This window comes from Xenopus tropicalis, chromosome 6 (assembly GCF_000004195.4).
Source record: "Xenopus tropicalis strain Nigerian chromosome 6, UCB_Xtro_10.0, whole genome shotgun sequence".
NCBI classification, from domain to species: Eukaryota; Metazoa; Chordata; class Amphibia; order Anura; family Pipidae; genus Xenopus; species Xenopus tropicalis.
The window spans coordinates 96,941,569-96,966,743 of NC_030682.2; the positions used below are offsets into that span (position 1 = coordinate 96,941,569).

General features: G+C 43.7%; 2 protein-coding genes across 5 annotated transcripts in view; one reads left to right on the forward strand and one right to left on the reverse strand.

Annotated features, from left to right (window-relative positions):
• Positions 1–2,095, reverse strand: part of rbfa (ribosome binding factor A) — a 15,762-nt gene extending 13,667 nt beyond the window's left edge. The window contains exons 1-2 of one of the 3 annotated variants that reach the window (XM_031903835.1): positions 1,801–2,095; positions 372–414 (exon numbers count right to left, since the gene is read on the reverse strand). In XM_031903835.1, coding sequence (XP_031759695.1) covers positions 372–414; positions 1,801–1,988 — 231 coding nt within the window. In that variant the 5' untranslated portion in view covers positions 1,989–2,095. Of the gene's footprint in view, positions 1–371; positions 415–1,660; positions 1,706–1,800 lie in introns of those variants that run through there. The other 2 variants (XM_031903836.1, XM_031903837.1) reach the window with 2 other exon arrangements.
• Positions 1,607–24,055, forward strand: LOC100498522 (probable 2-ketogluconate reductase). Of its 2 annotated transcripts, none has more exons than XM_002936451.5 (7): positions 1,607–1,736; positions 19,466–19,509; positions 20,079–20,460; positions 21,486–21,657; positions 22,843–23,021; positions 23,466–23,562; positions 23,803–24,055. In XM_002936451.5, exons 1-7 carry the CDS (start codon positions 1,622–1,624, stop codon positions 23,957–23,959), a joined length of 1,146 nt encoding a protein of 381 aa, XP_002936497.4. In that variant the 5' UTR covers positions 1,607–1,621; the 3' UTR covers positions 23,960–24,055. The 2 variants fall into 2 exon arrangements, with proteins under 2 accessions (XP_002936497.4, XP_017950309.1); XM_018094820.2 differs by lacking the exon at positions 1,607–1,736 and adding an exon at positions 19,193–19,238.
• Positions 24,056–25,175: the final 1,120 nt, after the last annotated feature.

Here is a 25,175-nt window from a genome sequence, read left to right on the forward strand (position 1 = left end):
TACCAAGCAAGGTACGAAACATGTAAGGCTTTTTAGCATATATGTGTACTTATCAATAAAAATACTTTGATCTTACACCATACTTGAGCGGTAATTCAGCTTTATTGGAACTTCGGAGTGCCTGCCTATCTTCAAAAGAATAATTTCCTATTTGGCTCCCTGTGCTGAGGGTCTGGGGCATGAGCACCCGGACCATTCATTTACAATGGGTAAGCAACCTTCTACTTGTTATGCTTAGAACTATATACCCTTTGTAAATTTTATTGTGAAAAATAATGGAACCCTTTGTCTGCATTACAACCTGGTAAATATTTTGAACTGCTTTAAAGAAACAAGTACCATTCCATGTAATGAGAAAGCAATGTACTTACAAACGGATTCCCCAAGGATGGGCTATCATACCAGAACTTCTTTCTGATCAAGAGAAAGAAATAAAACTATAAGTGTAATGTCAGAGTGAGCGCCTTTACTTGGTAGGAGCAAACTACCTAGCAATGTTAGAGCAATGGTGTGTGTGTGTGTGTGTGTGTGTGTTACATTATATGCTCTTTATAACATAAATACATATATTTAGAAATAAAAGTCTTTTCCCAAGAAAACAACCTATGCCAATAACATCTTAAGAGTTTAACCAGTTTTAGTGTCAGACTGGGGTGCCAAGGGCCCATGAGAAAACCTTAGCCCTTAGGCCCACTCTCCCCCTTCTCTGTTCACCCACTTTTTAGTCTCCTAATTATTTCTTTTCACATACTATTTTCTATCCTTTCCTCCATATTTTCTGTTTCTTCTCATATAGAGTAATGGCCATATTATAGGCATACAAGGCAAATGGTTGGGTGAGCAAGAGGGTCCACTGACCAATCCAAACTGTGAAGAATTGCAATCAGAGGATACAGACAAGCTAACCCATACATTTTCTGTCTTGGATACATCTTGACCATACCCTGTTACACCCCAACCACACCTTTCCTACACCCCAGATCACATTTTAGGGGCATCTTTATTATAGTGTGTAAGCCAACATTGCTGACAACATAGCAACCAATAAGCAATTAGATTTTAACAGTCACCTAACAGTAAGAAAACAAAATAAAAGATCTGATTGGTTGCCAAGGGCAAGATCACCGGTGATTTTGGCTTACACATTATAATAAATGAGTGTTCTGCGTGATCCTGCAGTATACTGGGATGAAGGAGAGCTTTCCAATTGAGGGAGTTAATGATAGTTTGGGGAGCAGATGACATGGCTTTTGAGTGGGGGGGGATGGAAATAATAGGGTTTACACCAATACATAATTTCTTTCATTTGGCACAAATTTGAAATATACTTCTTATAGTATATAGAATGTAAACTAATTAGTTTGAAACTCATCCTCATGTCTCACAGACAAGGCACATTGCCAGTGTCACAACCGGACAGGCAAAACCCTTCTATTAAACAGCCCACTCATGATACTTAATGGCTATAATATATAATGATTGCAAGATACATTTCAAAACTGGCTATTTAAAAAGTTTTCTAGAACTGACATCAGTAGTAAACTTCATTTCAGCGCAGCTTTCAATCACTATGATTTCAACATGAATTTAATTTACTATAAGGCAAACTTGTGGCTTTCCAATGGCACCAACAATAACTCAGCGCCTCCACCTCACACACCGCATTCCCGCTGATGCCGCCCCGGTCTGGTTATACAGTAAGGCTTCCGGTGAGGGAGTCGCTGATTTTGCCCCAGGTGAGTAGGAGCCCCCCACCCACCCATCACCAGTCTCGATTAGCAGAGAGTCGCACAATCTTACTTAGACTTGCTCGAGAACTTGGCGAGCATGTTCTTCCCTGCCCGAGCAATGCTGGAGTGCACATATCTGCAGTACTGGGGAATCGGTCCATGGCCGCCAGGCAGTAGGCGGCACCCCGCTGCCAGCAAATCCAAGTGTTCAGCCCTCGCCTGCCGTACAGCAGCCCTCAGTACACAAATCCCTGCCATATGGGATTCCCCGATGCCTGTCACCGGCTCTCCTTCCGGGAATGTACTCGCCGCACAGGCGCCTGGGCCTTATACACGCTAATCTGATTGGCTGCTGCACCGGGGTGCGCTGGGAAGTGTAGTTCAAAAAACCTTCAAGAGAATGGCAGCAAGGGGGCAGACTTAAGTACAGGGGAGTTGGGCATGTGGGCAGTACTCAAACTGAAACAAACTGTTAGAAAGATATTAAACAAACTGTTAAACAAGGAACCTTCAGCCAAACTAAGGAAAAAAAAAAATAAATAGTAGCAATAGCAGAGCGATTGTTATCTCCATACAGTGTTGGACTGAGATGCCAGGGGCCCATTCTTCAATTATTTTTCTTCCTCTTCTCATTTAACCTCTTTGTTCCACTAGTCTATTTTGTTTACATACTATAATCTATTCTTCAATCTCTTTGTTTCCAAGCAAAAAAAGGGAATGGCCATGAAAGATCAAATGGTTAGAGGCAAGGAGTGCCCACTGACACCTGGGCCCACCGGGAGTTTTCCTGGTATCCTAGTGGGCCAGTCCGACACTGTCTACATAGTCTACCGTGCTTGCTGCACAGTGTGCAACAATAAGTCAGGACACATGAATGTGCCCAAGTGCAGTGAACAATGTGCAATTTCTAGAACAATTGCAATTCCCCCCCTCCCCCCAGAATTTCACCGACCGTACAGTTGTAAAGATGCAAGTCATGTGCCCTTCCTATTATGCTGGTGCAAGCGAACTGCGGTAATTGACACGGTGCTGAGAAAACCCTGGAGCTACTGCCTGCAGGGCCGGAACTAGGGGTATACAGAAGAGGCAGTTGCCTAGGGCGCAACGATTTGGGGGGCGCCAGGCTGGAGCCTCTCCTGCCTACCCCTAGTCTGCACTCCTTTGTCATTGCCAACGCTGATTGTCATTATGCGGTGGAGGCAATAACCCATCGCACCCCCACCCCCAGAGTTCCCCTGTGTCAAGAGGTGCAGCAGTGATCAATGCAGAATGGAAGGTAGAAAGGACTAAAGAGATACTGACACCAGAAATGAAACCATTTTTACATCTGTCATAACATTGTGTTTGCATGCTATTTATAATTTTGCCATAAAAGTATTTGTCCAAGCTTTTACATTCCCTATCTGATCCCCCATGTCCCTCTATGAGGGGGCTGCCATATTTGTGCAGCAGGAGGCCGTTAGCATTAGAAGCTATAACTGACAGGCTGAGAAGGGACAGTCAGGCTGGCAAAACAGTCAGGTTAACAATTACTTACAAAAGCAGCCCTATCAGTTAAAAATGATCAACACGACCTATAGGCAACTTTTTAGGTAGATTTATATTTTTAAAAGTTGTTTTTTCATGTCAGTATCACTTAAGTACTACACTGCAAGTGCAAGGAGCTCATTTTGGTGCAAGTGCCTTTAATAAAAGTTGTTTTACGCACAACTGACTCCAGGGGAAGCTGCAGAACCCACAACTACATTTCCTGATGTACATAAGCCCTAGTGTTCCCAAGCAATTATGCTAAACAGGTCTGTTGGAGCAGGCAAACTGCTGCATTGTTCAAAAGCACTGTAGTCTTTTACATAATTTATTCTGAAAATAAGCCATCATGTAACCACAGGAAAATTGGAAGAGATAGTCCCTTATAGGGAGATATAGAAGCAATGGTTACTGATATTAAATAGAGATGAATATTGAAATGTATAATAGAGATACACCAAATTTTTACAGAAAATGGTTACCTGCCTAAGGGGCGGGCCAAGCCGACCGGGCGCCCTAGGCAACCCGGTCGGCCAACTACTCCCACCTCCCCGCCCCCCCCCCGAACGGCGCATGCGCACCAAAGTACAGGAGGAGGTGCGGGGGGGGGGGCGGTGCAATTACATCGGTCATTGCCTTCGCCGCTAATGACAAGCGGCGGAGGCAATGACAAAGTAGCACTAGGGGTAGGCAGGAGAGGCTCCTGCCTGGCGCCCCTCAATCGTTGCACCCTAGGCAGCTGCCTCTTCTGCCTACCCCTAGTTCCGGCACTGACCTGCCTAGATATCAGTGATTTGCAGGTCGGCCTGAGACCATTCGGTTTGGCTGACGATCACACAACAGTGCTTGGGCCAAGCTCTTACTGATGCCCTCCTCACCCGTGACCTAAGTGAGCCACGCTTCCACCTACAGAAGCGTTTATTTATAGATGCCCGCCTGCCCTGCCCCTCTGTGATGTCAGAGATGGGTGGGCCAGACACTAGGGGGGAGATTTATTAAGACAGGAATGCTCGGAGTGTTGCACTTGTGCAATTTTTTTGTTCAGAAAGGTTCTGCCGCTGTTTACAATCGTTCGGTACAAAGATTTCCCCAGTCTTCATGGCAGCAAACACCAACAATGGGTAATCCCGCCCCTTTAGGTCACTGGACAGGAAAGGGTTAAGTTTTAACACATATATGCCCCCCTCCACATGGCTCCTAGTCTTTTTTCCTGTCCAGGTCACTGGCGTGTGTGCTCCTTACCAGTTCCTCGGAGGAGACGATGCAGAAGGAGATAGGATATTCCCTGGAGGGGTCGAATACTGCGGCAACGTCTGTTGTTCCGCTCGATCCTGCAGGAGTACCGGGATGCGCCATTACGGTCCGCAACCGGGGGTGAGTGAGCCAGCGGGGGTGAGTGAGATAGACTTTTTTCCTGTCCAGGTCACTGTCGTATGTGCTCCTTACCAGTTCCTGGGAGGAGACGATGCAGAAGGAGATAGGATATTCCCTGGAGGGGTCAAATACTGCGGCAACGTCTGTTGTTCCGCTCGATCCTGCAGGAGTACCGGGATGCGCCATTACGGTCCGCAACCAGGGGTGAGTGAGCCAGCGAAAAGCCGCCGCCGGAACGCGCGTCGCACGTTTGGAACGCAGGGCGTAAGTGACGTAGCGTCATGAGTTCCAGGACCTGGAAGTCGCGTGAATACGCAAAAACGGCGCACGCCTATGACATCACGCTAGGCGTCTATTTGAATGCATTTTGGCGCCAAAATTTGGTCTCCTCACGGAACACTTACATAGTTACATAGTTACATAGGGTTGAAAAAAGACCAGTGTCCATCAAGTTCAACCCATCCAAGTAAACCCAGCACACACAACCCACACCTACCAATCTATACACTCACATACATAAACTATAAATACAACCACTAGTACTAACTGTAGATATTAGTATCACAATAGCCTTGGATATTCTGATTGTTCAAGAACTCATCCAGGCCCCTCTTAAAGGCATTAACAGAATCTGCCATTACCACATCACTAGGAAGGGCATTCCACAACCTCACTGCCCTCACCGTGAAAAACCACCTACGCTGCTTCAAATGGAAGCTCCGTTCCTCTAATCTAAAGGGGTGACCTCTGGTGCGTTGATTGTTTTTATGGAAAAAAAGAACATCCCCTATCTGCCTATAATCCCCTCTAATGTACTTGTACAGAGTAATCATGTCCCCTCGCAAGCGCCTCTTTTCCAGAGAAAACAACCCCAACCTCGACAGTCTCACCTCATAGTTTAAATCTTCCATCCCCTTAACCAGTTTAGTTGCAGTCTCTGCACTCTCTCCAGCTCACTAATATCCTTCTTAAGGACTGGAGCCCAAAACTGCACTGCATACTCAAGGTGAGGCCTTACCAGGGACCTATAAAGGGGCAAAATTATGTTCTCATCCCTTGAGTCAATGCCCTTTTTTATACAAGACAGCACTTTATTTGCTTTAGTAGCCACAGAATGACACTGCCTGGAATTAGACAACTTGTTATCAACAAAAACCCCTAGATCCTTCTCCATTAAGGATACCCCCAACCATTTAGTAGACGTGGATACTGAATAACTTACAGGAAATGTAAGTCTCTTGCTTTTGCCCACGTGCTGACGTTTGGGTAACGTTTTATTTATGGATTTGCTTCTCTTCCAGCTGCTGTAATGGAACAGTCCAGCTCTGGGAAGGGGTCGCAGCCTAAAGGTCCCTGGTAAGCAATGCTTCAAAGAGGGGGCTGGGGGAGCGACCAAGCAGGTGATTAATGCTGATATTTTATTTTCAGCCTCCCTTCCAGCAGTGATACTCAGAAAGAGGCGGCGCAAGCCAGAAGGTCTATGGATATACAACAGCCAGTTGGGGAATCTCAGGAGGCGACAGTACCACAGATTGACGCATTGGTCTCTCTTATAAAACAAGCCGTTGTCCAAGGGGTGCAGGAAGCATCTTCCTCCTTAGTGACAAGTAGATCAAAGAGAAGCAGAGAATCTATCTATGACTCATTGTCAGAGGTGTCGGACGGAGAATTGTATGATCCGGGAGAAGGGCGATCATTTATATCCGAAGAAGGTGAGGTCTTGTCAGAAGAAGAGACTGCGTTGGATTCGGCAGCTATAGACAGTCTAGTTAGGGCTGTGAGAAAGGCATTAACCCTGACGGAGGAGACACCTAAGAGTACATCTGCTGACAAGTTTTTTCCTTCCCTTAAGAAAAAGGGTGCTACTTTTCCAGTTCATGAATCAATTAAAGAACTGATTGCCTCAGAATGGAAAGTCACAGAGAAAAAAGTGCTTATACAGGGGAAGTTTGCAAAGAGATACCCAGTGGAAGAGACATTCTCCAAAACATGGAATAGTCCTCCAAAGGTGGATGCTGCGATAGTCCGGTTGGCTAAGAAAACTACTCTTCCGGTAGATGACGCTGCAGCATTTAAAGACCCTATGGAGAAACGCTTAGAGTTTAATTTGAAGAAGTCGTTTGTGGCAGCTGGAGCAGCTTGCAGACCAGCAGTCGCTCTAACATCAACTTCCAGGGCTATGAAAGTCTGGCTAGATAATCTGGAGAATGCTATTTCATCAAATGTCAAGAGATCAAATCTGAAGGACATGCTCTCTGAACTAAAATTGGCGGCTGATTTCATGGCAGATGCATCAGTGGACTTAGTTAAATTGTCCGCTAGATCCATGGCCCTGTCAGTGGCTTCAAGACGGGCATTATGGCTGAAACCGTGGATGGCGGATTCCTCTTCCAAGTCAACCCTGTGTCAGTTAGCCTTTGAGGGTGACATGTTATTTGGGGAGAAGTTGGATTCCATAATCAAAAAGGCATCTGGGGGTAAGAGTGTCTTCTTGCCTCAGGAGAAGAAATACAAGAGCCAGAGGTCGGCAGATTATCAGAGAGATCGTCCCTTTCGCAATGCAAAATATTCTGGCCCTGATAGATCATATACCAGACAGTCAAACTGGAGATCAAAACGTGGTGAAACAAGACAGACCGGTAGAAAGAGCTCTACCTTTACCCCCACCTCAGGGAAAACACAATGAGGTTCAGCCGGTCCAGACTTTGAGGATAGGTGCAAGGTTACAGCTGTTTCACAAAGTCTGGGCCTTGTCAGTGAGGGATGCCTGGGTCTTAGGTGTGGTCCGAGAAGGTTATCGGCTTGAATTCCTGAGAAGACCCAGAAGAAATGTTTTTCGAAAGTCTTTACCGCCAAAAATTCCTCAAGCACATATAATCTTTCAAGAATATCTAAATGCGCTCAGAATGTCCAGAGCTGTGGAGGAAGTCCCTCCCTCATTCCAGAGGTGCGGGTTTTACTCGAAACTCTTCTTGGTACAGAAGTCCTCAGGGGCATTCAGACCGGTTCTGGACCTCAGGCCATTGAACCAGTTCATTCACTGCAGAAGATTCAAGATGGAGTCTCTTGCATCCATAATTCTTGCAGTGCCCCCAAAGACATGGTTAATAAATCTCGATCTGAAAAATGCATATTTCCATGTCCCCGTGCACGAAGCAGACAGAAAGTTTTTACGGTTTTCAGTGGGTCAACAGCATGTGCAGTTCACGTGCCTACCATTTGGCCTGTCCACATCGCCAAGAACTTTCACAAAAGTCCTTTTGACAATCATAGCAATCCTAAGAGAGGAAGGGATTGCAGTTTACCACTACCTAGACGATATTCTGTTAGTGGCAGACACAGAGAAAGATGCAGTCAGAAACAGGGACAGAGCCATAGTCAGACTGCAACAGTTTGGCTGGGTCATAAATTGGGAGAAGAGTTGTCTTTCTCCAACCCAAACTCTAGTGTTCCTAGGAGCACAGTTAAAGACGTTGGACAATTTGGTTTGCCTTCCGCTGGAGAAGATTGGGAAGTTGAGAGAACAGATACAATGCCTGAGGAATCAGCCCAAAGTATCAGTAAGAATGTGTTTGTCAGTACTGGGGCTTATGTCCGCTACCATACAAATGGTGAAGTGGGCAAGATGGCATATGAGAGTTCTACAAAATTTCCTAGTTCGATTGGGAGTCCTCAACCCTCTGAAATTGAATCGGCATCTTCGGTTGCCGGAGAAAGTGAAGCGGAGCTTAGAGAGGTGGCTCGTCCCAGAAAATCTTTCCCAGGGACTGCCCCTCGCAGAGCCAGAGTGGTTAATCATCACCACAGATGCCTCAGAATCAGGCTGGGGCGCAGTTCTAGGCAACCAGACTGCTCAAGGTCAGTGGGACTGTCGAGCGGTTTCCTCCAATATCCTCGAATTAAGGGCAATAGGCCAGGCGTTGCTTGCCTTCACCCGAAGTGTGTCCCACAGCTGGGTAAAAGTCAGATCAGACAATGCTACAGCAGTAGCTTATATTCAGCGACAAGGAGGGACAAAAAGCCCAAGTCTGATGAAGGAGGTGTCTCCAATAATGTCTTGGGCGGAGCAGAATTTGGCAGGGTTGACTGCCTTGCATGTGCCGGGGGTGCAGAATCTCCAAGCCGACTTCCTCAGTCGCAATGTCTTGGATCCAAACGAATGGAGTCTGAATCCAGCTGTATTCCAGATGATTATACAAAGATTTGGAGTGCCAGAGATAGATTTGATGGCAACATCTCAGAACCGCAAGTGCCAAAAAATTTTCTCAAGAAATCCATGCCGATTAGCAGTGGGCACGGATGCTTTGCTTCAGAATTGGAGCAAGATATTCGCCTATGTTTTTCTTCCCTTTCGCATGATATGGAGAATCCTGAGGAAGATAGACCAGGAAAAGGCTCTAGTCATAGCCATAGTTCCCCATTGGCCAAGACGGCCTTGGTACCCTCTGCTTCGGCAGTTGGCAGTGGGGACACCAATGAAGCTTCCGCGGTGGCAGAAATCTTCTGTCACAGGGTCCAATTTACTGCAAGGATGTGAGTCCTCTGTCCTTGATGGCCTGGAAGTTGAAAGGCAGAGGTTGTTGAGAAAAGGTTGTCAAGAAGAGCTACTGTCTCTACTTTTAAAATCAAGGAAAGCCTCTACCTCGAATCAATACTACAAGGTATGGAATTGTTTTGCACAGTTCGCATTAGAGAAGAATTCAGATCCGCAGAATCTTGATTCAAACTTGGTGGTTGAATTCTTGTTTTCAGGATATAAGAAAGGCTTTAGCAACAGTACATTGCGAGGCCAGGTGTCAGCCTTGTCGGCCTTAACAGAGAAGTCCTGGGCGGAAGACTTGCTGATCAAAAGGTTCTTCAATGCCTTAAAAAGGGTTCGGCCATACTTTAAACCCAGAATGCCTCCTTGGGATTTACCTTTAGTCTTGAAGACGTTAATGTCAGCCCTATTTGAACCTCTGGAGAAAGCTTCTGATTGGCATGCGACATTGAAGGTTCTATTTTTAGTGGCCACTACATCAGCCTGTCAAGTAGGGGAGATTGGCTCTCTCTCGGCCAGGGAACCACACACGGTGGTATTTGAGGACAAGGTAGTGTTGAAACCGGTGTTCGGGTTTCTACCGAAAGTAATGTCCCAATTTCATTCAGAACTGGAAGTGATTCTACCATCATTCTGTCCAGATCCCAAGTCGAAGCAGGAGAGACTTTGGCACACTTTAGACTTAGTGCGAGCGATATCCCATTATTTGAGGAGAACAAAGTCTTGGCGCAAGTCGGACAAGTTATTTCTAATTGCAAGAGGTCCAAGAAAGGGATATGCCCCATTTAAAGTGACTATCAGTCGATGGATTGTCTCCTGTATCATCCTGGCATATCAATTGGCTGGCAGGGAGATCCCAAGGGATCTTAAGGCTTATTCCACCAGGGCAATGGCTGCATCCTGGGCGGCAGAAGCCAGGTCGCTGCCAGAGGCGATCTGCAAAGCGGCAAGGTGGTCTTCTGCATCTACCTTTATTCGGCACTACAGACTGGATGTTTTACAGTCTCAAGAGGCGAGATTTGGAAGGAAAATTCTTCAAGCAGTCATTCACTGAAATGTTCTGTAAATAAATCAGTTAAGCAGCCTCTGGTGTCCCTCCCTTCTTGTAGCTTGGGGAATTCCCATTGTTGGTGTTTGCTGCCATGGTGACTGGGGAAATAGAGAAATTTTATCATCTTACCGTAATTTCTATTTCCAAGTCACTCTTCATGGCAGCATTCACCAACCTCCCTCCCTTCAGTTGCTTGGTTACTAAGACTAGGAGCCGTGTGGAGGGGGGGGCATATATGTGTTAAAACTTAACCCTTTCCTGTCCAGTGACCTAAAGGGGCGGGATTACCCATTGTTGGTGAATGCTGCCATGAAGAGTGACTTTCAGATCGCCAATATGATATTATCGTGACTAATACAATTTTTTCGTAGGCATTTTCGTGATATTTGAGATCTTCAGAAATTATCGTATCCAATCCGAATTTTTCCCATTCGGGATTCGAACTTGTGTTTTAATGAATCTGCCCCTAGGTCTATAAATAGAAGTAGATCCCCTGGTTTGGTTGGGCTCAGGTTCGGAGCGGGCGTGTTAGGGTTGACTATTTAATGTCATGTACATCACTACTAGACTTGCCTGAAAGTCTTGCTTGAATTAGTTAGTATGTATTTTCCTGAATATGTATATGACTAAATAAATGAAATATCATATATCTGTACACATTTTTTAAGCTAATAGGGGCCCTGACCAATGGCTAGATCTGTATGGGGGCCCCAGCCAAAATCGCACCTTCAGTGTACATGAACTAAAATGTTAAATGTTTAAAAGTTCAGATTTGGTTTGGCTAATACCTTAAACTCAGAAAAACACAAATCCTGCAAAAAGTACTAGTATATGTCTCAATCTCAATCCCCTTTGTAGCTATATATATCAGAGGCAGGGCTTTGACAGATTCTGGGTGGCTTTTGATATGAAGGGCAAAATCTGATGATGAAGGTATAATGGTATTGGTTACTGTAGATAAAAAATATAAATCAAATTCAAAGCTATCTCTTGGTTCTCGATCCCTCTTTCCTAGCCACTAAATATGTCAACATAAACACTGGGTAGGTTCCCTGCCCCCATACTCAGACCAGAAAGTCCCTCCTACCAAAACTATAAAACCACCCCCCCTCCTGGGGCCAGTAGTCTTTTTTTTTCTGTCCTGTTCTCAGGCTAGTTTTTTTTCCTACCGGGCTCTTAAATTTTTTTTTTTTAAAAAACCCTGTGGCTGCTCTATTTAAGTGGCAGGGGTTTTCCCTGTTGTTGGTCGGTCAGGGTCCCCAATTTACACTCCTAGAGGACTGTAGGGGTTGAGGTCTGGATCCTTCTGTTCGCTCTTCTGAGCTAGAGGCGCACTGTGGTAATCCTCATGAAGGGGGTTAACGGTGCAGCGGGTCCTTTTTTCTTTTTCCACGGGGCAGGAGTCCTTCTAGTCAGTCCTGCCACCTTCATCATGGCGCAGGAGGTCTGACGTGTGCTCCTGCTGTTTGGGAGACGCGACTTCCGGGTTGCGTCTGTGTCTTGCCCTGCTTCTTAATGGCGGCGCGTTCTTTTTTCGATGACGCCGTTTCCTTGGGGCGGGAATTTCAAAATTGTAAAATTTTGGCAGTTGTTTTTGAACTTAAGCTGCTTAGTTGCCTGGCGTTTTTTGCTCTTTCCTGCTCCAAGAGGGTTGTGGACACGTTCTCTCTGTTTTGACACAGGTACTTACTTTTTTTTTTTTTTTTTTTTAAAGAGTCTTTTCCTTCTGGTGCCTTTTTTGCTTATTGAGTTGTTTATTTTTTAGTGCACCAAGGATGGATCCCGCTGCCTCAAGAAAAACTGTCCCTAGAGCTAGGTAGGTCCCTCCTTTTTAATTTTTTCAATTTTTCTTTTGTGTTTTTTTCTTCTGCAGTTTGCCTAAAAAGAAGCTGGTTAAGAAGAAAAATGTTTCAGAATGTCGGGGGTGTGTTAATCCCAGTCTGCCAAATAAGAAATTCTGTGCGGATTGTTTTTCACTGTTGGCGGAGAACCAGTCCCCCCTGTATCCTTCTTCAGCTTCAGGCTCTGCGGTTTCTTCCAGTTTGCTAGCATGCATTTCGGAAGCAGTGGCTCAGGGTATATCTAAAGCTACCTCTTCTGGGCCCTGTGGGGATGTCTCCTTAGATCCTGTCTCCTCGGATGAGGGCCTAGCCCAGGATTATCCAATGGGAAGGGCGGATCTCTCTCTTCCACTGGATTCGGAGGAAGAGTAGGAGGAGATAGAGTGTTCCTTTTTTGACCTGAGTTTGGTATCACCACTAATTAAAGCAGTAAAGTTGGTTTTAGGAGTGGAGTCTTCTTCGGAATCAGTCTCAAAACCTAAAGTGTTGCCATCTTCTTCCAAATCCAAGGAACATTTTCCTATGTTTCCAGAAGTTACTGATCTTATAAAATCAGAATGGTCAAAAGGCTCCAAAAGAGTTTCTGTGTCTGCTCTGTCTTCTAGGTTTTCCAGGCTGTATCCTTTTCTAGGACAGGATACCAAGTGCTGGGATTCTCCTCCAGCCGTTGATTCTGCAGTCATTCATCTGGCCAAGAAAACCACTCTCCCTATTGACGATTCCTCAGTCCTGAAGGATGCAATGGACAGGAAGACGGAATCTGAGTTAAGGAAAGTTTTTCAAGTTTCAGGGGCTGCCTGTTGCCCGGCCGTAGCCCTAATTTCAGTTGCAAAAGCTATCTCTCTTTGGATCGACAACATAAACATGGCATTAAAAGAGGGAGCTTTCCTCTCTCCCAAGTCAAAGAGTTTTCATTATTTCTCCAGTTCCAAGGTCTCCAGAGAAAAGGAGTATTTTAGAGGAGTATCTGCAGCGGTTGCTGTTCGAAGAAGTCGTGTTGCCAGTTCCGGAAGATCAAAAAGGCCAAGGCTTCTATTCCATTTTGTTTCTGGTGAAGAAATCTTCAGGGGGCTGGAGGCCCATTTTAGATCTGAAAAGACTGAACTCCTTGGTGGCTCCAAAGAAGTTCAAGATGGAGTCCATTCACACTATAATCCCAGTAGTTCAAGAAGGAGACTGGGTAATCTCCATCGATTTGAGGGATGCTTATTTCCACGTCCCGGTGGCAGTGTGTCATCAGCCTTTTCTCCGTTTTGCAGTGGGCAAGAGACATTTTCAGTTCCATTGCCTTCCGTTCGGCCTTACGTCTGCTCCTAGAACCTTCACGAAGGTTTTAGTTCCACTTATTGCAGAGCTGCGCAAGGAGGGCATAATGATCTGGCATTATCTGGACGATTTACTTCTTTCAGGCAAGAGTCCGACTCTGCTAATCAAACACCGAGAGCGGGTTGTCTCTTTTCTTTCAGTTCACGGTTGGTTAATCAACGAAGAAAAGAGTTCTCTGGAGCCTTCTCAATCTCTCATTTATCTGGGGGCGCACTTCGACACGCTCAAAGGGCAAGTGTCTCTTCCAAGGGAGAAAGCTCACAAAATCATTCAGAAGGTTTCTCAGCTTCTCAGAGTAGAATGGATCTCAGCCAGGGAATTCATGTCAATCCTCGGCCTGATGGCGGCTACTATTCTGGTTACCAGATGGTCCCAGTGGCACATGAGAATGGCTCAACAAATTTTTCTTCAGCAGTGGAACAGATACCAGAAGGATTGGGATCAGAAAATTTTTTTGTCTCACACTCTGAAAGAGAATCTCCTTTGGTGGATGAAGCTTCCAAATCTCTTAAAGGGTTTTCCTCTTCGCCAGAATTCTTGGGAGTTAGTGACGACAGATGCATCCTCCCAAGGGTGGGGTGCTCTCCTGGGTTCTCAGATGGCACAAGGAGTTTGGGAAACCCATATGGAAAATGTGCCTTCCAACATTCTAGAGATCAGGGCGGTCAACTGTGCCTTTCAAGCGTTTGCTCACCTTTTGAAGGGGAAATCCGTGAAAGTCAGGATAGACAACTCTACGGCTGTAGCTTATATAAGGAGGCAGGGGGGAACAAGGAGCTGGCAGCTATTGCAGGAGGTGTCTCCAATTCTATGTTGGGCGGAGGAGAATCTGGAGGCTCTGACGGCAGTTTATGTTCCAGGGGCGCAGAATCAGCAGGCGGATTTCTTGAGCCGAAGTGTCCTGAGCAAGCACGAGTGGCAGCTCAATCCAGCAGTGTTTCTACAGCTTGTAAGGAGATGGGGCAAGCCGAGTGTAGATCTGATGGCTTCTCCAGGCAATTCCCAACTTCCTCTGTTCTTTTCAAGGAAGTATCATCCTCAAGCAGCAGGAGTAGATGCACTACTCCAGAGTTGGGACTTTCCGCTGGTTTATCTTTTTCCTCCGGAGCCTCTTCTGCTATCCATTCTCCTGAAGATCCAGAGCGAGAAGGTGGAGGCAGTCCTGATTGCTCCGTTTTGGCCTCGAAGGCCATGGTTCCCTTTACTGGTGAAGCTTCAGGTATCGGATCCTTGGTGGTTGCCGGCCAGGAAGGACCTGCTTCTTCAGGGACCTCTGTTTCATCCGGATCCGGCTTCCCTTTCATTGGTGGCTTGGAGACTGAGTGGAAAAGGCTAGAAGGCTTGAGCCTTTCTGAATCGGTGATAAAAACTCTGTTACAAGCCAGGAAATCCTCTACCTCTGGGACTTATTACAGAGTTTGGGAGAGATTCCTAGTCTGGCAAAGTCAGCACAGCTTGGAAGGGTCTGTTCCCGATTTGCCTCAAGTGTTGGAGTTTCTACAGGAAGGGCTGAATAAGGGTTTACAATACAGAACTCTTAAAGTCCATATTTCAGCCTTGTCAGCCATGACAGGAGTTCGCTGGGCTGAAGATCCAGTCATTAAAAGATTCATTATGGCTACACTCAAAATTAGACCTCCAGTGAGATCTTTTTCTCCTCCGTGGGACTTACCTGTTGTTTTGAAATCCTTAACATTACCTCCTTTTGAACCTCTGGTCCAGGCTTCAGTTTGGAATTTGACCTTAAAAACATTGTTCTTGGTGGCCATTGCATCAGCAGCTAGAGTGAGTCTTCTGCAGGCCTTGTCCATAAGTCAGGAAAATATGACTTTCTTACCAGACAAGATTGTTTTGAAACCAGACGTCACTTTTCTTCCTAAAGTCGTGTCTACTTTTCATTTGAATTCAGAGATTGTCCTCCCTTCACTATCTGTTGGATCGGTAGCTTCAGAGGATCCTCATTTCTCAAGTTTGGATCCAGTCAAAGCGGTGAAGCAGTATCTAAGTTCTACTGAGCCATTCAGGAAGTCGAATAATTTATTCGTTATCCCATCAGGGGCCACAAAGGGTCTGGTTGCCTCAACTTCTACTATTTCCAGATGGTTGGTGATCCTGATTTCTAAGGCCTATCAGTTACAAGGCAAGCTAGCTCCTAAAGGGATCAAGGCCCACTATACTAGGGCAGTGGCAGCATCCTGGGCAGCGGTGGCGGAAGTTCCTATTGATCGTATTTGTCATACAGCTTCTTGGAAGTCAGCGAAGACCTTCATGAGTCACTATCGTCTCAATGTTGGCTCAGGGGGTGTGGAGTTTGCTTCTGGAGTCCTGAGTTCCTTTAACTCCAATTAAAAATTTCTGCATTCATTTGTAGAGTTTTATTTCCCACCCCTTTTTGGTTATAATGCTGGGTACATCCCAGTGTTTATGTTGACATATAGGGCCTGATTCACTAAAGTGCGATTTAACGTGCGCTATTTTTAGCGTGTGTTAAAAATTTGATCGCATTTTAATTTTCGCAACTTTTCGCACGATTCACTATTAGTACACTTGCGCTATTTTACGCGCGGTATTTCATGCGATATTCTTGTCGCGATAAATAGCGTGCACGGTATTTTCCGCATGCACGCTATTTATCGCATGCGCTAATTGTTGCGACATTACGCACGCGACAATCAGCAGCATAAAAATGGCGACATTTTGCCATGGGAGAGCACAGAGTGCTAGAGAGGTGCTGAATAAATGTTTATTTGCAAAAAAAAAACACAAAAAACCTATAAAAATATAAGTAAGAAAAAAAAAAGAAGTGCAAGAGATAATAAAATGGGGGGGGGGCATTTAAGAATATTTAGGCAAATACTTAGGGGTCCGTTAGCTAAAGTGGCTTAAATTAAGTGAGAGATTTTAGACAGAATAAATGGCAAATATGTTATGGGCACTTTATTGAACGGGGACAAATATAATATTGCAATTATTCTGGCAACAAAACATTGGATTGGCAGTTATCACACTCGCCAGAAAATACGCTACGTACTAATTAACGCAAGTTTTACTATTCAGCAAAATGGGCTAAAGACAAAATTGTTGGCAGAATATTTGCAAACATTTAACCCATATAGCATATTGATGCTGTTACTGATAAATGTAAGAGTGTAGGGGAAACTACATGAAAGTATAGAATACCATATCAATGAAGGATAAATAATGAGACATTACTCAGTTCAAAAGTATAAAACTAAAAACTTTTACCGTATATACTCGAGTATAAGCCGATCCGAATATAAGCCGAGGTACCTAATTCTACCTAAGAAATCTAGAAAAACTTATTGACTCGAGTATAAGCCTGGGGTGGGAAATGCAGCAGCTACTGCTAAGTTTCAATAATCAAAATAAATACCAATAAAATTACATTAATTGAGGCATCAGTGGGGTATATGTTTTTAAATATTTATTTCAAAGAAAAACAGTAAACTAGTTCTGTAAGTGGAGAAGAGGGTCAACAAAAACAATATGAGTACTACCCCACACTCATTGCAGACCCGGTCCCGGAGGACACGTAAGGGGAAATAAATATTGCAGCTGGGAGCGGGCCAGGGCACTGGAGGGTCTGGTTGCGGGTGGCCTAATTTGCACACAAAGGACAGAGTGTGCTGGTCTGGAGGGACCCATGGCACTCGACTTGAGTATAAGCCGAGGGTGACTTTTTCAGCACATTTTGAGTGCTGAAAAACTAGGCTTATACTCGAGTATATACAGTACTTAATAGTATAAAATAAAAAAGGGGGGGGGGGAAAAACTTAGGGCTTGCTGCCCTTGAGTTCGGTGACATCCCTCCTCAGTTCAGCAACTTCCCCCCGGAGCTGGGCCAGCTCGGCCTTCATATTGTCCAGGTCCTCCTGCATGGACCGACGTGATCTTCCCTCGTCAGCAGGAGAACCTGGTGGCTGGCATCCGGGGGGCTGGGCCGGTGGTCGGGCCTCGGGGGCCGCACGTCAGGCCTCGGGGGCCGCAGGTCGGGCCTTGGGGGCCGGAGGAGCCTGCTGGGCCTCGGGGGCTGGAGGAGCCTGCTGGGCCACTTGAGCCTGGAGGGCCTGGGGTTGGGCCTGGGGAGGAGGCGCCAGCTGAAGTTCTGTGAAATAGTATTGCAGATGTTATTTTGTGTAATATATTATATATATATATACATTCATACACCATCATAAATAACGGGGACCCTCACAACAACATTTTTTGGGGCCCCCTCCTCCCACGCCCCCAGTGGCCCCTCCCCCTGTGAACCCTCACATCAATACAAAGGACACACAGACATTGTTAGCCAGGGCCCCCTAAAACATTCGTGGCCCTTCCCCAAATGACTCACACTATGGGCCGCTCCCTGCTGCTTCCCCCCTGCTTTAAAATTATTTATGCATATGTATTTGAAAATAGATGTGTATATATATATATATATATATATATACAATAGGAAGTGCTGGGAAGCTGCACACCATAAGGAACAATAATACCTGGGTGCCTGTGGCACAACAAAATCTAGACAGGCATGGGGTGACGGCACACACAGGATTTTCACAAGGAGTCACAAAGATGTGAAATAATATTCAGAGGTTTATTGTGACCAACGTTTCAGTTCCTCACTGGCATTATGGTTGAACGTGATGGACGGATGTCTTTTTTCAACCCAACTTACTATGTTACTATGTTACTTTCATCATCCCTGACATTTCTTACATTTGTACCTTTAGTTCAAATTACTTGCTAAATCTTTTACTGAACGTATACTGTAAAAGCATAATAAAGTATAATAATTACCTTCTGCAATTTCAGTGACCAGTTCTGGACTCCTGCGCTTCAGGTCGGACCACAGACGCGGGAGCTGGCAGGGGTCCACATCAAGGGCAAACCCGGCGAGCAAACCCTCTCTTAGCTCGCCCAGGATTGCCCTCTTCCTCTCGTGGACCCCAAAGTCCCCCAGCGGCGGGTCATCATATCCTGCACGCAGGAGCACGCTGATGATATAGCGCCTCTCCCCTGGTAGCAGATCTGAAACCCCAGGCATGGTCCTCTCAGTTTGGTGGCTGCAGGCTCAATGACACAAAATGGCCCCAAGTCGCACATGTCACGAGATTACAAAATCGCCACAAAATGTCCGCAAGTCGCGAGATTACAAAATCGCGATAAAAAAAATCGCCAAAATATACATAGTAATGTATTTTGCGCGACAAAATATTCACCGCTACAGTACAGTACATTATCGCGACAAAATATTCACCACTATAGTACTGTATATTTTGGCGACAACATATTCACCGCTATAGTACTGTATATTAGTAGCGAAATTCCATACATGCCAAGACTTTAGTAAAATTGAGTAAAAAGACACATACTTGAATAAATAACACTGTAAGTCCATATTTTATTGCAAAAAACTCATTTACTGTACTGTACTGTACTAGTTATAGTGAATCATGCGATCGTATTCTTTTCAGCGCGGAAATTAACGCATGCGGTAAAACTAGCGCGACTAGTGCTGTAGTGAATCGCGCGCTAATTGTCGCGCCTTATTTACCGCAAAAAAGCGTGCGATAATTTTTATCGCACTTTCGTGAATCAGGCCCATAGTGGCTAGGAATAGGGAAAATTGTTTTCATACTTACTGTAATTTTCCTTTCCTAGCCACTAAATATGTCAACATACCCTCCCTTCTTGGACTTAATTATTAGACTACTGGCCCCAGGAGGGGGGGGGTGGTTTTATAGTTTTGGTAGGAGGGACTTTCTGGTCTGAGTATGGGGGCAGGGAACCTACCCAGTGTTTATGTTGACATATTTAGTGGCTAGGAAAGGAAAATTACAGTAAGTATGAAAACAATTTTCCCTATTCCTTTTGAGTCAGGAAAAAACAAATGCTTATAATGAATAGCCAGCTTTAGGAAGCATGATCTTGTTATATATATTTTTTCATATGATTATTTTTTTTTTTCTAAAAAATCTGAGCTCAGCTTGCTTGTCTAAGCAATGTGTCAGTTAATGAAGTTAGAACTGGTTTTGCAAGCAACTTATTAACATAACATTTTTTCCAGAGCCAAAGGCTTCCTGTTCCAGAGCAGTGGCAACAAGGACTGCGGTAAGTGAATTGACATATGTTCCTACATTGGGCTCAGGTGTAGTTTCCCTTGTGATTTTGCACAGCTTAAGGATACAGAAATGAGGTGTACCCTGCATGTTTTATAAAGATTAAGTGTTAGGTTTCAGGAAGTACTGTTTTTTTAATGTGTTAGGCCAGGTAATATCAGTGCAACGTCTTAGAGGTGAATCAGCCTGTGCATGCATGATTAGAGCATATTGCAGATCTAGTGGGAAAAGTACCATAGACTATGGTCTGTGGTCTATTTATGTAGCTCATGTCGTACAACATTAGCTAAATAAAGTTTGTGCTGGAAATTCTTGCTGTTGTTAAAAAATATTATATGAGCTTGTGTTCTTTGTGGTACAGAGTAGTGCAGAAAAGATAAATCAATGGCTAAATCATGTTAGACTTGATCACAAGTCTGATCTGAACTGGGATAGATTTGACTAGTTTTAGTAAATGATCCCCACTGATTACGATTTAATACATCTGTCTATTTTGTACATACATGCCATACATACCACAGGAATCTTTATTCAAGAGCTGAAAATATTGATATTTTTCAGAAAAAAATGTCTGAACTTCCTTATGCACTGATGTCCCACCGTGGGGGTACCTCTGGATTTCCAGAACAGTATGAGCCAGTTGTGAGAAAGCACTTCCAAATTGTGTATCTTGAGGAATTTCTGAATAATAAAACTGTATTTGCCCCAAAGATTAAAGCTATTCTGTTGTGGTGGCACAAGCCTACAGTCAACAAAGAACTTCTCGAGTCACTTCCAAACTTAAAAGTAGTTGGAAGTTCAGGAGTTGGGGTTGATCACATGGATCTAAAGCTTATCGCAAGCTATGGTATTAAAGTGACCAACACGCCTCGTGTGGGAAACGATGCCACTGCAGACTTGGGAATGGCTCTCATGTTGGCTTCTGCCAGAAATATTGTGGAAGGTAACACACACAAGCATGTAATATATGTACTACAGCAAACATGACAACCAGTTTTTTCCAGCGCTGTTTCTAAGCAAGGGAAAAGATAGAATGAGAGCCGCCAGTGTTTGGGATGAAGCAGGGATCAGTAGCCTGGGCCAGTCAGCTAGTAACCCCAAGGTAATCCATACCTTATTTTCCCATCCCTGCCTATGTTAACAGACAGTTATGACTCTATTTTTATGGTGCCAATAAAATAATTACAAGGCCTTTATCTATAGGTGGGTGCCCAAAATGAAATACTAGAGATTCACCAAATCCTGGACTTAGTTTGGGATTCGGGGAAGAAATTGAGCTTTTTTTTTTTAGCAGGATTTGGATTCGATTGAATCCAGTTGCTTGGCTGAACCCTAATATGCATTGCAGATGAGTAAAACTAGGGTGAAAATTTAGCAATCAATAAATTGGCATCTAAAATCACATACAATAGTCATGTTATAATTTAAGTTTGGATGCAGTTTAGCCAGAAACTTGGATTCCAATAACTATGATTCCTGCAAAATATACCCAAACAACTCAGCTTTGTCCAAACCCCAAACTAGTTGCTAGCTATTTCACCTTCCAGGGCCTATCATGAATGATAACTTTATCTGTACCCACAATCGTGTTACATTGGTTTCTAGCATTTGCCCAAGGAATCTTCAACTTTTGCTGGTGAACTACACAATGGGGCATATTTATTAACATTGAAGACAAAAATTGCTGGTAATGTCGCCGATAGCAACCAATCAGAACATGTTTTTGTTTTCTAACTTGTAGGTGACCCTTCAAATCTAGTTTTTATAGGCAACCTCACCGGTAATGTTTGTCTCCAGTGTTAATAAACACACCCCAAAGGGTACATCTTAGCACTGCCCAGGGATGCAGGTTACGGGGCCCCTAACAAGATTTTGCTGTGACATCCAATACATTTTAGCAATTGTAAGAAATTAACATCTTGGTTTTACATTATTTTTATATGTATATTCACCATTTGTGTTTTTTAGTCAACAGGATTTTATGTTCACCTGAAACCAAGGAGTTTGATGTGAACTGGGTGGGCGATGATATTACAGAGGCTACACTGGGCATTATTGGCATGGGAAACATTGGCTATAATATAGCTCTACGAGCAAAAGCATTCAGAATGAGGATTCTTTACCACAACAGAAAGAGGAGGTGGGCCACATTCCTTTTCTTGTATCAGCAGTATGTACACTAGTTATTCATGCAATGTACAGGCATGCAAAACCACAAACCTGATCCACCCATCATGCAGATATCTTGCCCATGACACACCCTTGCTCACCCCTCTGCAAGCTCAGCCCCTTCATGACCCACAAATTTCACTTTTATGTCTCTTGCGGTTCGCTCTTCCACAGACCCCTGACTGCAGTCCCCCCCATGGTTGCTCTGTCTAGACCAAACCAACTGCCTGCCTTGCCTGAGTAAAAACTGCCTAAGAATTGGCCAAATATCTTATCAGGCAGATTTAAAAATCCTGCTGGGTTTGGCCCACCTTTGCCCATTGATGTGGCCTTCTCCTAAAGGATTTGCATAAACCACTACTATAATGCAGTCATTGGGCAGGAAGCCCTGGATTGGGGTGGCCAAAGCAGATCTGCTTTTATGGCAAATTGATATTTTTCTGTAGTTCCAGTTTAGTTTTGCAGAATTGAAATGTAATGTATCGCTTCATGCATAAGCCCCCCCCCCCCCCCACAGTGCTGGTTATGGCATTTTGCATTATGGAAATTGCCATCTTTTTGATGTTACATCAGCCAGAAAAAAACATTCTGCTTTGCTCATTATTTTCAAACATACCTGTAGCAGTCAGTATCACTTTGAAGGCTAATATACATGAAATAAGCATATTCAGTTTGGTTATGTAAAAAATACATAAATCAACCTCTGCCATGGGGCCCTGCCCCTGGCTGCATTACTCCTTGTACCCCCCAATGGTGGTCCCAAGGCTGTCTCTGTGTTCCTTGGGATTAGTCCCCCAACCCCCTTAGGCTCATACCACTACAGGGGTGCCATTGCACCTGGGCCCACTGGACACGTAGCAGTGCAATGGGTGGAGTAGGTGAGGCCAGAGGGGGAGGCTCCTAAGGGGGTGGCGGCCCAGGTGCAAATCTTGAACCTTTTTTAAGATGTTAATCCTCCTTTTGTACATAAACCCAACTGAATAAAACCTGGAATGTTTTACTATCACATCAATAGTTTTATAGATAACTTCTTATAGGAACAGGGCTGTCTATTTTTATTGAAGTGTATTGGAAAAATAACCATGTATCTATTCATAAGGCCATACAGCATCCTTTGATAAGATTCAAGAAAAGATAATTGTATGTTTTTTATTAGAGATGTAAAAGAAGAGATGGAAGTGGGTGCTGTGTACTGCAGTTCCATAGCGGACTTGCTCCAGCAATCTGATTTTGTTATGATAGTTGTGGAACTCAGTCCAGAGACTTATAAACTAATTGGGAAAAGGGAACTTCAACTGATGAAGCCAACGGCAACCCTGATAAATATCAGCAGAGGTAGGGTGTATTTTATACAAGAATAAAATATCACGTTAATTTATATTTCTCTTTATATTTTATAACGGAATTAAAATTGTTTGTGAAATATTTCACATCAGCTTGTCAGTGCACACACTTGAAGTAGATTTCTGCATGGAAACGGAAATCTTCATTGTGTGCTGACAGGCGAATGTTATGATGTTTTTTTTTTAATGTTTTTTAATCATTCCATCCACCCTAATTTCATTATCCTATCCTCTTTCTTTTATCACTCTGACCTCTCTTCCACTGTCTAGATGGTCTAAATTGTTTATGCCATTATCCTGATAATGTAAAATCTTGTTACTGTACCAATAATGTGCCCTTCTGTTCTATATCTGCATCTTGGCTGCATCTCACAGCTACACATAATCACATCTCTCTTTACATTTTAGAGGTAAGAATAACTTTTATTTTTCATAGGCAAAGTTGTTGACCAGGATGCCTTAGTGGAGGCCTTAGAAAATGGAACTATTAAGGCTGCCGCTTTGGATGTCACATACCCTGAGCCACTGCCACGGTATGAATTTATTGAATCTGGCATAGTAACTACAATATTTTATGTCTTCAGAAAGATTCCTTTAGAGTAATAGTATGTTTTAGTACAGACTGGGTACGCAAGAAATCAAATTAAAGTCTCTGTTTGCATAATCTTACAAGATTCCCCAAATCCAAGGTTAGCATAGAATTTTTAAAGTGGCATAGCAAGGTACTTTAATGTAACTATTTATGACTTTATTCTTTTTATACTCCTTTTTAGAAAGCATCCTTTGCTGACAATGAAGAATGTGATTTTAACACCCCATATCGGAACTGCCTCTGACAAAACGAGGAGGAAAGTGGCAGAAAAGTTTGCAGCAAATGCAGCTGACATAATAAAAGGATTAACCATAGAAGATATAGTGACAATGCCATGACATTTTTTGTGCAGTTCAAGTATACAGAATTGTAAAACAATGCATTAAGTGAAGCAAAAATGAATAAAACTAGTGGTGCAAACACAGAGGAAAAAATATGTGTTGATTATTTAGGATGGCTTTTTAAATAATATTATATTAATATATTATTATTACATAATAATAATTAGTAATAATAAAGGAAAGCTAAATAGCAACTAGAAAGGAAAGTTTAAGAACAAACTTCATGTTGGGTTGAAAAACGTGAAATCTGATCTGTTGTTGGCTCCGCCCACTTTTTTCTAACCTTTGACCACAGTTATATAGTAAAAACCACTGTGCAAAGTTTGGGGACCTTGGTTTTAATAGTGTCTGAATGGCAGGAATTTAAATTTCCCCACTGAAATTCAACGAGTGACATCTGATTGGCGGTCGGTGTTTCCGCCCACTTTTTCTAACCTGGAACTGCAGTCCCCCAATGAACAACTTTGCAAAGTTTGGGGACTCAGGAATAAAAATTGTGAGATTGACAGCATTTTACACTTCACCATTGAAAGTAAATAGGAAATGTTGGCTGTTGGTGGCTCCACCCACATTTTTCTAACTTTGAACGGCAAATACCCAGTGACTAACTCTGGAAAGTTTAATGACCCTGGAATTAATACTGAAATAATTAAATATGAACCAATGAAATTTAATGAGTGGAAATGGATTGGCTGTTGGTGGCTCCGCCCACTTGTCTAACCCTGAATATGTAGTCAGTCAGTGACTGACTGTGCAAAGTTTGGGAACCCTGACATAAATAGTGTGAGAAAAGCAGTAATTTAAATTTACACAAAAAAAAATTAAATAGGTGAAGTCTGATTGGCTGTTGGTGGCTCCACCCACTTTTTAAAACCTAAAAATGCAGTCCCCTAGTGACCCTGGTGTTAATACTGTGAGAATGGCAGCAGGTTGAATTTTCCCATTGAAAATCAATAGTTAAAATCTGATTGGCTGTTGGTGGCTCCACCCACTTTTTCTACCACTGAACCACAGTTACCTGTTGACTAGCTTTGCAAAGTTTGGGGACCTTAGTATTAATATTTAAAGAATGGCAGCAGTTTAAATTTAAACATAAGAAGTCTATAGGTGAAATCTGATTGGCTGTTGTTGGCCCTGCCCACTTTTCTAAACTTGGTACATAGTCACCCAGAAAACTGTAAATTATCATCTAAAGCCTGGGGTGGAAAAACAT

Bases quoted from the DNA above. Each gene is read 5' to 3' on its own strand.
- LOC100498522 (XM_002936451.5), top strand. From the start codon at position 1,622: ATGGCACCAACAATAACTCAGCGCCTCCACCTCACACACCGCATTCCC. The intron at 20,461-21,485 runs GTAACACACACA...TGTGTTTTTTAG, and splicing joins TGCCAGAAATATTGTGGAAG to TCAACAGGATTTTATGTTCA. The intron at 23,022-23,465 runs GTAGGGTGTATT...TATTTTTCATAG, and splicing joins CCTGATAAATATCAGCAGAG to GCAAAGTTGTTGACCAGGAT.